The 13690-nt window shown below is 38.3% G+C and overlaps 1 protein-coding gene across 1 annotated transcript in view; it reads right to left on the bottom strand.

Moving 5' to 3' along the window:
• ULK2 (unc-51 like autophagy activating kinase 2) overlaps window positions 1-13690 on the bottom strand; it is a 233569-nt gene that overhangs the window by 153133 nt on the left and 66746 nt on the right. Inside the window, exon 13 of the mRNA XM_006902052.1 lies at window positions 3586-3757. Within this exon, the coding sequence (XP_006902114.1) occupies window positions 3586-3757 (172 nt within the window). The remainder of the gene's footprint in view (window positions 1-3585; window positions 3758-13690) is intronic.

Genomic DNA, 13690 nt, shown 5'->3' with positions numbered 1-13690 from the left:
TATATTAAAAAAGGCAATATTTGATCAGGGCTAGAGCTTAGAAGGCAGGAAGGGATAGGAAAAAAGGATAAGGAGAATCAAAGGGAAGAAGTGAGAAAGAGTAAACAAAATGTGTATAAACAGTTCAACTGAAAATCAATTTGGTTTATAAACTTTCAATCAAATAACAATTAATTAAAAGAGAATGCTTGTTAATATTTTCTAGAAAAAGCTCAAGTATCTATGAGTGGATATACTGGTTTAGCAGTAATATAAAATTCAGATATTTAGGTAAACTTGATACATATGTAGCTATGAATGAAAATATATTCATTACCAAGCAAACTGTCTTTGTTATTTAGTGTTACTATAACAGAAACATTAGGAGGCACCTTGAACAGAGAGAGTTACTTTCTCACAGTTTAGGTGGCTAGATGTCCCAGTTAAGGGCACTAACTCTGCTGTTGTTGAGGTAGAACCATTGAGCTAGAAATAACCCATAACTGACCCTCCAGTGGGTTTTCAGAGGCAGTACAAGAGGAGACTACCCATCCGTCTCCCTTAGAGCAGCTGGTAGATTTGAACAGCATGCCTTTGAAGAGCAGCTTCTTACCACTAAGCCACCAGAGCTAGAGGAAGCTTTTTCTCTATTAGTTCTGGAGAAGAGTCCTTGTCTCTTTTTAGATTCTGTTCCTCAGTTCCTTGATTATCTTCATGTGGCCAGGAATCTAGCTTCCCAAATCTGCCTGCTTCTATGTATCTACATCATTGAAATAATAATGAAAATCCTGTCCTTACACCCATAAGTACTGCTACTAGTATTCACAACATACAATTCTAGGGATACAATATGATTCATAACAACTATTAAACCACAAAACTAGTGTATGTTAAACATGAATACAGGCATATGCAGAATTATTAGACTATCAACATAAAGAATATGCCTTTGAAAACAACAGAAAGAGCTGTATCTATAGTATTTTATCTCTTGGAAAAACAAACATGAAACACAGAAATTACTGACTTAAAAAAGCTGGAGGGTAAGTGACTTGAACGTCTGCTCCATTACCTTCTCCATGAAAAAATGTCATAATTTTAAAGGTTTTCTTTTTAAAAATAAGTAACAACACAGTCCTCAGTAAGGAGAGGGGACCAGATTGGGGTGGGGGCAATTACAGGGGGAGTGTACCAGCCAGCCCATGGGGGGTGTTGCCCTGCCCGGGGCAGGCTGTCCTTGGCACTCGGCTCAGGGCAAGCCGTCACGGCCCTCTGCCCAGGGCGGGCTGTCCTCGGCCCTCGGCTCGGGGTGAGCTGTCATGGCACTCAAGGTGGGCTCCCCAGTCTCCAGATTATCCCATCTAACCCCTGGGTAGGAAAAAAAAAATGCCTAGGGTATCCAGAGAATTTTATCTAGGCTACTTTCTGCCACCCTCTCCCCCAGTAAACCTGAAAGCAACACCCCCCCAGCCCCCCAAAAAAGAGGGCTGACTTGAACACAGGCCATACATGTGGCCTGGGGTTCCAGCAAGATTGTGTCTATAGGAAACACCAGGGAGACACACTCCTTAGAATAACTGGCAAGTCCACCACCAGTAAGGAATTGACAGAGAGCATGTACCCAAGATAAAGTCTTGAAGGCAAGAACTAGTAGGATAGGAGGATTAATGGAAATTAGAATTACAGGGAGGAAATAGGAAAAATGTGATTGCCTTATGGATATTGTACTAAATGTTATAAAACAAAACATGTGAATGATTGAAGAAAAACCAACATATTCTGTAAACCTATGTGTAAATAACAATTAAAAAATATTAAACGGGAAAAAAAGTAAGTAAATAAATAAAACTGGACGATTTTAAGTCTGTTCCCAGTTCTAGTTTCTGTTTTCATTCATCATAAGTAGTTATTTACTATTGCTACAATGATCTTGCTTCTTTTCCCTAATAGGCCCTGCAGAGTGTTTGTGTCTGGTGAGCATGGTTTTAGAAACAGGAACAAAACTCACCCGGGGTCGATTCTGACTCAGAGTGACCATACGTGGGTTAGAGTAGAAAGATGAAAGCTCTGTGAAGTTTTCAGGTTGTGTCTTCTCAGCACATCACCAGCCCTTTCTTACAAGGAATCCCCAGGAAGGTTTGAAAATTTTGTTAATTGCACAGCACTTAACCATGTGTGTCACCATACCAGAAAATCAGACTGAACCACTGTCACGCAGTCACATCTCACTTTAGTGACCCTGCAGGACAGAGTAGCACTGCCTGATGATAGGGGTTCTCAGAGTTGTAAATTTTTATAGAAGCAGAGTGATTCATTTTCCTTCTACAGAGCCGTGAATGGTTTTAAATGGTCAATTTGCGGGGGGTGGCAGGGGAGGTTAACAGGGAAATGCTTTAACAACATTACCAAAGCTACTAATTTATCATAAATTTTTACTCTCATTGCTGTCAAGTTAGAACCAACTCATAGCTAATGCTCCAGAAGGATGTCAGAGCCTTTATATTATGTTGCTGTTGTTGTTATGTGCCGTCGAGTTGCTTGCGACTCATAGCAACCCTAAGTACAACAGCCCTAAACTCTGCTCTGTCCTGGGCCAATCACACTGTCTCTGACACTCCCATCCCGACTATCCCAGTCACTGAATCAATCCACCTCATAGAGGGCTTCCCCTGCTGCACTGTCCCTCCACCCTCCCAAGCATGATGTCCTTCTCCAAGGACTGGTCGCTCCTCACAACATGTCCAAAGTATGTTAGACGGAGCCTCAGAATCTTTGCCTCCAAGGAGCCACCCGGTTTAACCCTTTCCAGGACAAATCTGTTTGTTTTCCTAGCAGTCCATGGTATTCTCAATAATCTTCTCCAGCACCACAGCTCAAAGGCATCAATTCTCCTTCTATCCTCCTTTGTCATTGTCCAACTATCTGATGCATAAGAAGTGATTGTGAAGACCATGGCCTGTATCAGACACACCTTAGTCTCAAAAGAGACACCATTGCTCTTCAGTACTTTGGAGAGGTCCCTAATAGCAGACTTTCCCATGGCAATGCACCTTTTAATTTCCTGGCTACTGGTGCCAAAAGTGTTGACTGTGGAGCCAAGCAAACTAAAGCTGTGTACAATCTCAATCTCTTCACCATCCATCCTGATGCTGTCAATTGGTCCAGTGGTGAGAATCTCTGGAAGAAGATGACACACTCCTGAACTACATGTTGTTGTTGTTGTTGCTATGTGCTGTCGAGTCATAACCAAGTTTTGCGACACCCAGACTGCTTAACTCTTGGATTTTGAATCTTACTCTTTTCCCAAGTGAGTTGTTCTTTTAATCTCCAGTCTTAAAGTTAATTTTGCTCAATCTGTTCCCTTCTCTACTTCTGTTTGGATACAATTCAATTAAGATAAGTTCCTATAAAGTTTCCTCTTACTTTAGCTTTATAAGTGTTATTATGGAAGATGACTGAACAGATCTTAGAAAAGCTTATGGAATCTAAACAACTAAATAGTTTACCTGAAAAGGTGTCCTAAATAAGAGTTTTATATAAAGCTTAAGAAAGTACTAGTTTAGTAAATTAAAAAACATTAAACGTACAAATAGAAAAGTTTCTCACATGAATGATCTGATGAGATGTTGTGCGGAACCAAAACAAAGTCATCCGTATCACAAGAAGAGTTCTTGCTACTAGAACTGGCAGAATCTTTGGACACTTGTAGATAGTTAGGAGGACCCAATGGTGGGGAAGATAAATTTTCTTCCTGCATAAGCTGTGCATCTGGAAGGGACTGAAATTAACAACAAAAAATTACACCTAGTCTAATAATAAAATTCAAGTCAGAATAGCTATTAGACTAAGTATTATTTCTCCCTCCCTCATAAAAAAAGTGGATAAAGTCTAAGCCAATCTAAAACTTAGGGAAGGAAAAACCTTTTTCGAAAGGCTTCCCTCAGAAAAGCAGTTTAAACACACATTATTACTTGTGTTTCTTCTTAAATATCTTAAAGGAACATTATCATCATGTCAATTCCCCAAGTCCTCAACTCATATGCTAGAAAACCAAATTGTTGTTGTTGTTGTTATGTGCCATCGAGTCGTTTGCGACCCATAGCGACCCTATACTAAATTAAAAAATGTTAATTACATTATCAAACAAAAAAATAACCAGGAACTTTAGATTAATATCCTACTAAAAAAAACCCTTTTAAATCTACAATGAAGAAAAAATTGCAAACTGGAAATGGGAGACTATATTATACAAAAGAGTAAAAAAATCAGAAAGATAATTACAATGAAGACTAGAAATTTAATCATACTCATAGAAAGGAAGGTTTGGAAAATCCTAAAAATGTGACTTTGTTTTGGTTAGGGGAAGGGGTTAGTTGTCTATAGGAAATAAGGTAGAAAGGTATATTTATGAAACAATTATGAAGCCAAAATTAGCAAAATATATTTTTTTACATTCACCAATTTCAAGGCACTAACAACTCTAATTGAATGTTTTGCTTTATGATTGTATCCAAAAACAATGAACATTATTACCTAATTGTGTTATAATTATATGGTTCAAACATTGTCTCCATTTAAGAAAAATTATTACGTAATGCTCTTTAAACAAACCTTAAGTACCTAGATTACTGCTACTGTTAAATGTTAGTATCAGGAAATCACTCTCAAAATTCTATATAAATTCTTGATGAGCTTTTATGACTCAAGGTAATAAGGGGTCAGTAAGGGCTCAAGCCACTGGGTATTCATCAGTCAAGAACATTTCATTTGTTAGATATTCTTTTTCTCCACAACTGTATTCTGAACAAATAAACCAGAGCTTCAAATTAGTTCATTTCTGTTAAGCTTTCTGCAGAAAATTAGCATTGCTACTCTGGGTATGCAGAATTAATCAAAAGTTTAGTTGAAAGTAAAAACCTCTGAAATAAGACAGTAAATAGAAGATTTCAAAGGGAAGCTAAAGAAAACAAAGCAAAGTATAACAACAAAATGTGTAAATACCTAGAGTTACCAAACAAAAAGGGAAAAACATATTCAGCATTTCTCAGGGTTCGAGATGCAATATTGAAAGACTAAAATAATGAATGATGCTGGAAATAAGTAGTTAGCCTGAAAATCCTACAAAGAAGTATTACTGTACCAGAAATAATTTGCCAAACTTGAATCACTTCAGGAAAAAGATTATGATTTAGAATCAATAGTACTGAAGGAAGAAGATCAAGCTACATTGAAGACATGGTAAAATACAAAGCTTCAAGAATGACAGAATACCAAATGACATTTTTCTGCAAACAGTTGGACCACAGGGTGTGCTCACTAGTCTATGTGAAGAAAGAACAACTGCCAACTGGCAGGGATCCATATTGGTTCCAATTCCAATTCCAAAGGTGATATATATAGTGCAGAAATTTTCTAACAATACCATGAAAAGGCATGTTAACTTACCTTTAAGCAAGTACTAAAAGCTGCTGTAAAAATAAATTGACAAATTGCCAGAAATTCAAGCAGGATTCAGAAGAGGATATAGAACAATAGATATCACTACTGATGCCAAATGAATCTCAGCTTAAAGCAGAGAATACTAGAAGGCTGTTTACATGTGATTTATTGACTATGTAAAAGCATTTGACAGTGTATATTATAATTATAGGAAAACACTAAAAAATGGGAATTTCTGAACACTTATTTGTGCTCATGCAGAAATAAACTATACATACATAGATTAAGATGAAGTTACACAGCAAGCAGAAAGATACTGCATGCTTCAAAATTACAAAAGATATGCATCATAGATTTATCCTTCCTCCATATCTTTTCAATCTCATTCTGAGACAATCAATCAAGAAGCTAGATGGTAAAAACAAGAATGTGGCATCAGGATTGAAGAAAGACTCATCAACAACCTGGGTTATGAACAACCTTGAATGCAAAAAGTGAAGACGACTTGAAACACAACAGAAGATCAAAGACTATAGTCTTCAATATAGATTACATCTCAACACGAAGAAAATTGAAATCTGTACCAATGGCCTAATAGTTAATTATAATCATAAATGCAAAAAAGACTGAACTTGTCAACTGGAGCCACAATCAACAGCACAGAAGATGTAATCAAGAAATAAAAATAAAACCAAACATGTTGCATTGGGCAAATCTACTGTGAGGGATTGAGAGAAGAATAAAGTCCATTTAAAGACTAAAGGTGCAACTGAACCAAGCCACGATATTTTCAGCTGCTTCCTATGTGTCTGAATGTAGGACAATGAATAAGGAAGACCAAGGAAGAACTGATGACAAAGAATGACAGTGTTGGTGAAACATATAGAATATACCACAGACTGCCTAAAAAACAAACCAATCTATATTGAAAAAGTGCAGACATGTTGTTTCTTAGAGGCAAGGATGGTAAGACTTTAACATGTTTTATTTGAAAATCCCAGTACCTAGAGAAGGACATCATACTGGTAAAACAGAAGGTGAACTAAGGAGAGGAAGACCCTAAATAGCGTAGTTTAGCACAGTGATGGCTTGAGCACGATGCTAAAATGGAATTTTAGGTTCAACAAACACAAAGTTGTTCTTGTTCTGGTGGTTAGGTGCTGTCGAGTACGATCCATTGCAACTCTAAGAAAATTAGATGTGAACCCTTTCCTATTCTGGGCAGTTCTCACACTTCTCGATAAACTAGAGCCATTACAATTCATCTTGTTGAGGGTCTTCCTCTCTTCTGCCGACCCTCCACTTTTTCGAGCATGATGTCCCTCTCCAATAGCTTTTTCCAGCAACATGCTTGAAGTATGTAAGATGAAGCTTTCTCATTTTTGCTTCCAAGGAGCACTCTAGCTATACTTTATCCAAAACATATGCATTTGGTTTTTTGGCTGTCCATCAGATATTCAGTACTCTTCAACAACACAGGTCAAGGGCATCAATTCTTCTGTCATTCATATTCATTGTCCAGCTCTCAGATGCATAAAAAATTACCGGAAAGCCTGAATCAGACATATCTTAGCCCTGAAACTGACATCACTCTTCCTCAGTAATTCGCACAGGTCCCTGAGTACAGACTTCTCCAGCATAATACATCTTCTGATGTCCTGACTGTTGGTACCAATGGTGCTGACTGGATCTAAGTAAGATGAAATAATTGACAACTTCAATCTTTTCTCTATCTAGTATGATGTTGCCTATTGGTCCAGTGGTAAGAATTTTTGTTTTCTTGATGCTGAGATGCAATCTATACTGAAGGCTGTATTCTTTGACCTTCTGTAACAAGCGCTTCAAGTCCTCCTCACTTACAGTAAACAAGGTTGAGTCAACTGCATAACTTCTCCTGATAGACTACACAGGAATCAATCTGACTAAATCTGTGGAAAGAATCACTGGAGAAGCTCGATATCAGTAGTCAAAATTAGATGGGTGGAAGGAAGGGTAGGTAAAAGAAAATGGAAAGATACGGTGTGAAAACAATGTATACGAACTTTGTAAGTAAACCAGTATAAAATAAAAATTGCATTAAAAAAACCAAACTAGACCAGGAGTGGACTGTGCAACAGACCATAAATTACTCATGTGCTAGTTCAAATTGAGGCCAAAGAATATTAAAGCAAGTCCATGAGAATAAAAATATGATCTTGAGTCTATTATACCTGAATTTTCAAATAATCTTAAAAATAGGTGTGAAGCATTGGACACCAATTATCAAAGACCAGATGAGATGTAGGATAACATCAAGGAGAGCAAAAGGTCTTTGTAAAGACAGAGGAGAAAAACCAAAATGGATGTCAGAAGAGACTATGAAAATTATACTAGAGCACTGAAAGGGAAAAGATGCTGAAGTAAAAGAGCTGAAAAGATTTCAAGAGCAGCTTGAGAAGACAGAGCAAAGTATAATGGAATGTGCAGAAAACTAGAACTGGAAAATAAGAAGCAAAAAACTCGCTATGCATTCTTGAGCTGAGAGAACTGAAAAACAAATTTAAGCCTTGTGTCACAATATTGAAAGATGCTATGGACAATATGTTGAATGATCCAGGAAGCATCAAAAGACAACAGAGGGAATACAGACAGTCACTGTACCAAAAAGAATTGATTGACTAAAAAAAATTCAGGAAGTATCATATGAACAAGTGCCAATGGTAATAAAGATCAAAGCTTAAACTGTATTGAAGGCACTGGCAAAAAATAAGGACTCAAGAATCAACGGGATACTAAATGACATAATTCAACGGACAGATGCAGTCCAGGATGCATTCACCAGTATATACCAGGAAATTTGGAGGACAGCTGTCTGGCCAACAGACTGGAAGAAGTCCATATTTGTTCCCACTCCCAAGAAAGGTGGTCCAACAGAATGTGAAAACTATCAAACAATATCATTAATAACACATGCAAGCAAAATATTGCTGAAGATCATTCAAAAGTGGTTAGAATTGGGGAGGGGGAATTAATAATGAGGTTGTACAATTTGATGGGTAGGGAGTGAGGGAAATTGAAAGAATCTGGTCTGGAAAACAAAGTATTCTAATTTTGCAAATAAATTAGTATAACAATAATAATAATAAAGTGGCTAGAACAGCAGGTAGATAGGGAACTGCCAGAAGTCCAAGCAGGATTTAGACTAAGAGACTGTGACACTAGGGATATTTGAGGCTCTGGCACCAGGGATATCATTGCTGATGTCAGATAGATGGAAAGAATACCAAAAGAACATCTATTTATGCTTTATTGACTATACAAAAGCATGGACCATAACAAGTTATGGCTAACACTGAGAAGACTGGGCATCCTAGAACACTAAATTACGCTCACATAAAATCTAAAGCTAACACTGACAAAGGAGATTAATCAGAACTGGCTTTGACAAGCACTGTGGCAATTGGACAATTAAAACAGACATTCAAGGGGGGTAAAAAAAAAGAACGAACTGGGGAGGAGGGTAGAGAAAACAGTGCAACAATGAATGAATGAACCCCCCCCCCCAAAAAAAATCTAAAGCTAGCCTAAGAGGCTATGTACAAACAGAGCAAGGGAGCAATACATGGGTGCATTAGGGTCGTATCTTCTCTCTGTATCTATTTAATCTGACAAGCAAATTATTCATGAAGAATAATAAATATGAAGAATAATGTGGCACCAAGATTGGAGGAAGACTCATCATGGTACAGGGCAGAAAAGCAAATTCCAGCACAGTGTAGAACTGAAAGAAATAAATCTGGGAATATTAGATAATATGCCCAGTAACACTCAGGTCAAGGTGAGACATCTTTCCAAATACCTCATATAGTTCCAGTGCTTCGGACAAGTGCTTTCTTAATTTTATTTCCTGCTATTTGTAAAATCATGAAATCTGTTGTTATGTCTCTTGTGAGTCGTAACGGCCCCTAGCAACAACAACAACAACCATGATAATTACCCAGGTCTTCCTTTCCTATCTTGGAGAAAAAGAAATGTGTTTCCTCTCAATCAAAGTGAAGCTCTCTGCGTATGTGCTTCCTTTCATTTGCTCTCTCCTCCTCAAGGCCCTTGGTTAATTCACCTTTCCCATCATTCTGGTCTTTATTTCAATCCTTCCATACAAACATATTTAATTCTTTCAAATTTCTGCAACACTTTCTAATGTTCACCTTTGTCCTTCACTTCTTAGCAATGTTTCTTGAAATTATGAACCCTTACTGACTCAAATTCTCCTATGCATCATCATTCAATCTACCACAATTCACTTTCTGCCTTCAAATCCCCAATAATATTGTTTTCATTACGTTTGCATTTATGCGCTATTGCCAAATCTAGTGAATGGCCCCTGTACCTAAATCACTTTAATATTACATCCACCCTACAAACCATTTTTTTGACCATTTTTAACAGTCTTCTCTCTCTTCGGTGATCCCATTTTGTTGCTCTTCCTGATACTCCCTGGGACATCTTCCTAGGCTCTCTTGTACATACCTACTCCTCTTCTAAGAAACTCTACTGGGGAATGCATTACATGCTGCACTGCTAACTAGTGGTCAGTGTTTTTTAAATCTACCAGCTACTCCAAAGCGAGAAAAGATGGGCACTTCCCACCTGTGAAGATCTGCAGCCTTGGAAACCTGCCGAATGCTTGCTATAACTTGAAACTGACGTCTCATTTGGCCCTAAAAGAAAATGCAGCATAAAAAATTTCCCAAGGGCCCATGTTTACTAGACTCACACTAGTAAACATTCACACCTTCAACTACTCCTAACAACTCCCCAGTTAATGTTTCTAGCCTAGAGTCTCTCTGATGGGCTTTAAAATGTGTCGTTGTCAGTTCCTACACACAGTCACCCAAACAAGAGAATTACCCCAGAGGGTTTTCAAGGCTGGAATCTTAAAGGGAGAAGAAAGAATTCATTGTGCTCTGGCACAGTAGCTGATAAGTTTGAACTATCAATGTCTCGGTTAGCAGCCAAACACATAACCACTATACCTATACACCTCTGCTTTACAAACTCTGTATTTACATGGCTGTATAACATGCCCACCTGAACAACATTAACTCATCTTCTTTATATTTGAAAACACTCTTTTTAACTTCATTATAATCTATTTACCATTAAGGTATTTACTTTCAAATCTCCAATTCAATCAAGATCTGCAAATTCTATCCTCTTTCTCATAGCTCTTTCTAGCTGCTGTCCTGGTTCAGGACAAGGAAGCTTTTTTTCTTTTTTAAAAAAACAAAATAAAGAAGTGAAAGAATGGCCATTAAGCAGAAGAAATCCAGTACGGGTAGCTTTTCTAGAGTAGTTTTTTAAAAAACAAAACAGCAAAGGTCTCAGCGTTGTTCTCTACCATTCTCCAGTCTAGTCACAAGTTTTATTTTGGAAGAATTTTGCTGAAACACACACAAGCAAATCATATCACCTCTCTATCTGAAATAATTCAAATGTCTCACTTAACCATGTCAAGGATAAACTGTCATCCCCTTTGCTCAGCAGTTAATCTCTTTAAGATCGAGCCTCTGTCTCCCTCACTGCACTGTGGGTACTATCCTCACTTGTCAGGCTGAATGATGGCCTGACCAGCAGAACTTTCTGCAGAGATCAGAAAGCTCTGTTTTGTAGGCTGGCCAGTGTGGTCGTAACCAGTCATATGTGACTAACAAGCACTTGAGATGCAACTTGAATGATTAAGGAACTAATTTTACACTTTATTTCATTCTAACAAAGTCAAATTTATGTAGTCAATTGGAAGATACTACACAGCACCACTCAATGCTTCTTTAGTGGCTCACATTCCTGTAACTTCCTATACAGGATTTCTTTTGCTCAAGTGCCATTCTTTCACTTCTTTTTTTCCCTCTTTCTTCAAAACCCAGCTCAAACAATTCCTGCCTCTGAGAAACATTCCCGAATGTATTTTCAAAGTCCCTCATCCATGGTCCCAGAGACAAGAAATTTTCCCATCAAAGATAATGGCATTTAAATGTACCTATCCATTGCCATGGGAAAGTCTGCTGTTAGGGACCTCTCCAAAGTACTGAAGAGCAATGGTGTCTCTCTGGAGACTAAAGTGTGTCTGATACAGGCTATGGTCTTTGCAATCACTTGTTATGCATCGGAGAGTTGGACAATGACCAGGGAGGATAGAAGGAGAATTGATGCCTTTGAGCTGTGGTGCTGGAGAAGAGTACTGAGAATACCAGGGACTGCTAGGAAAACAAACAGATTTGTCCTGGAAAGGGTTAAACCAGGTGGCTCCTTGGAGGCAAGGATTCTGAGGCTCCATCTAACATATTTTGGACATGTTGTGAGGAGAGACCGGTCCTTGGAGGGGGACATCATGCTCGGGAGGGTGGAGGGACGGCGCAGGAGAGGAAGGCCCTCTATGAGGTGGATTGATTCAGTGACTGGGATAACTGGAATGGGAGTGTCAGAGACAGTGCGATTGGCACAGGACAGAGAGGAGTTTAGGGCTATTGTACATAAGGTCGCTATGAGTCGCAAGCGACTCGACGGCACGTAACAACAACAACAACATCCTATACTCCTAGCACTTCCACATTTATGGGAACTTCTCCATTCTGTTCTCTTTTCTATCAGCCATAACCCTGCTTCCAGTTTTGTCTTCTTACCCAATCATACTCTATTCAACATGCTTATTTAAGTGAAATCAATTTGTAATTCCATAAACTTCTCCTGGCTCCTGTCTTGCTATCACGTATATTCATTGTTTTTGTTGTTGTTGTGTACCTTCGAATCAAAACCTAACTCATAACTTACTCTCAAGCAGGCTTTCATAGGTCATACACCACAAGGAAGAGACTTTCCTACTTTCTCCTACAGAACAGCTGGTTGATTTGAACCACATATTTTTGCGTAAGCAGCACAATTCCTTACCATTAAGCCACCAGAGCTCCCACAGGCTCCTTTATTCTCTCTGACATTCTGATTCCTTTCTCTAGCTTAAACTTTGCTGTTCATATTTTGTATCACATGTCAAATGAATATATCATAATAACATTACAGGCTAAGTTACCCTTTATTGTCATGAACCCTTGTAAGCAAAGGTTAAGTGGGCTGATGTTACAGATGAGGAAACCAGGGCTAAGTTCTTGAATAACAGCTGCCTTACCCAGGAACAGAGTGAGCAAGCAGCATGCCCAAGATGAAATCTGGTTCAACCTAAATAAAGCCTATGGTTTTTCCACGTCAACATACTTCCTCTTTCTACTCAACTATCTATAAAGCTACTGTCTTGTATTCCAGACTGAAAGGGCAATATATATTTTCCCTTAATTTTGTGAAAATGTCCTCAATGACTTATTAATATTTCTGCATATTGTTTTACTTGATTCGGCATGATTGTACAAAAGTGGTTATTTGCTTATTTTAGGACTTACATAATTGCAGCAGGCTACTTTAGCAATAAAGAGCCCTGGTGGCCTACAGGGTTGGAAGCTGCACCAAAGGAACCAAAGGCCAGTGGTTCAAATCCACTAGTTTTCAAGAGAAAGGTCAATAATCTCCTCCCATGTGACCTTTGAAAACCCACTGGAGTATCAACTGTAAGTTGGTTCCAACTCCATGGCATGAGTTTAATAAGGTGACGTTAGTGTTTGCTTTAGTTTCAGTCTATTCAGTTTCTTTTTAAAATAATAACACTTACTACAACTTTGAGTACTTATTATGTGCCAGCCAAGTGCTTGTTCATGTACCCTTAATGAATGCAATGAATCAGGTAAATTAAACTCACTGTGCTATACATTAGTGATATAAAACTTCACACTCGTAGTCCGGAGTTGCCTGAAACTACCAGTCATACAATCTCTTCCTGTTATGGCTCCCCTACCCTTATACCACAGAAGTGAAGAAAATACTAACAATTCTAGGCTTAAGAGCTCCAGCTTTTATAAAGACTTCAAGGTCATGACAGGCTGTAACAGAATGTAGGAGGAAGGCTGGTCTGGAAAAGTACAAAAGAGTGCATGTCAAAACCCTCAGAGAGTACAGCAGGAAGAAGAACCTAGGAGGCCTAAGAGCCAGGAAGAAGCACTTAGGGCAGAAGAAAGCTAGGGAAGAAAAACTTGGGAACTTAAGGGGAAGAAGCAAGCTGTAGTACAAATAACTTCAAAGGTCAGGAAATCACAATTAGAGAATTTAAGTCTATAAAATTGAGTTCAGAGGCCAATCCTCAATTAGTGGAAATTCTATATACAATAAACTGATGAGCATGGCATTCAGA

The sequence above is a fragment of the Elephantulus edwardii genome, unplaced genomic scaffold (genome assembly GCF_000299155.1).
Source record: "Elephantulus edwardii isolate Elephantulus edwardi_28Jun2011 unplaced genomic scaffold, EleEdw1.0 scaffold00362, whole genome shotgun sequence".
NCBI lineage: Eukaryota > Metazoa > Chordata > Mammalia > Macroscelidea > Macroscelididae > Elephantulus > Elephantulus edwardii.
The sequence above is the reverse complement of the archived record's forward strand: the minus strand, read 5'-3'. Positions and strand labels throughout refer to the sequence as shown.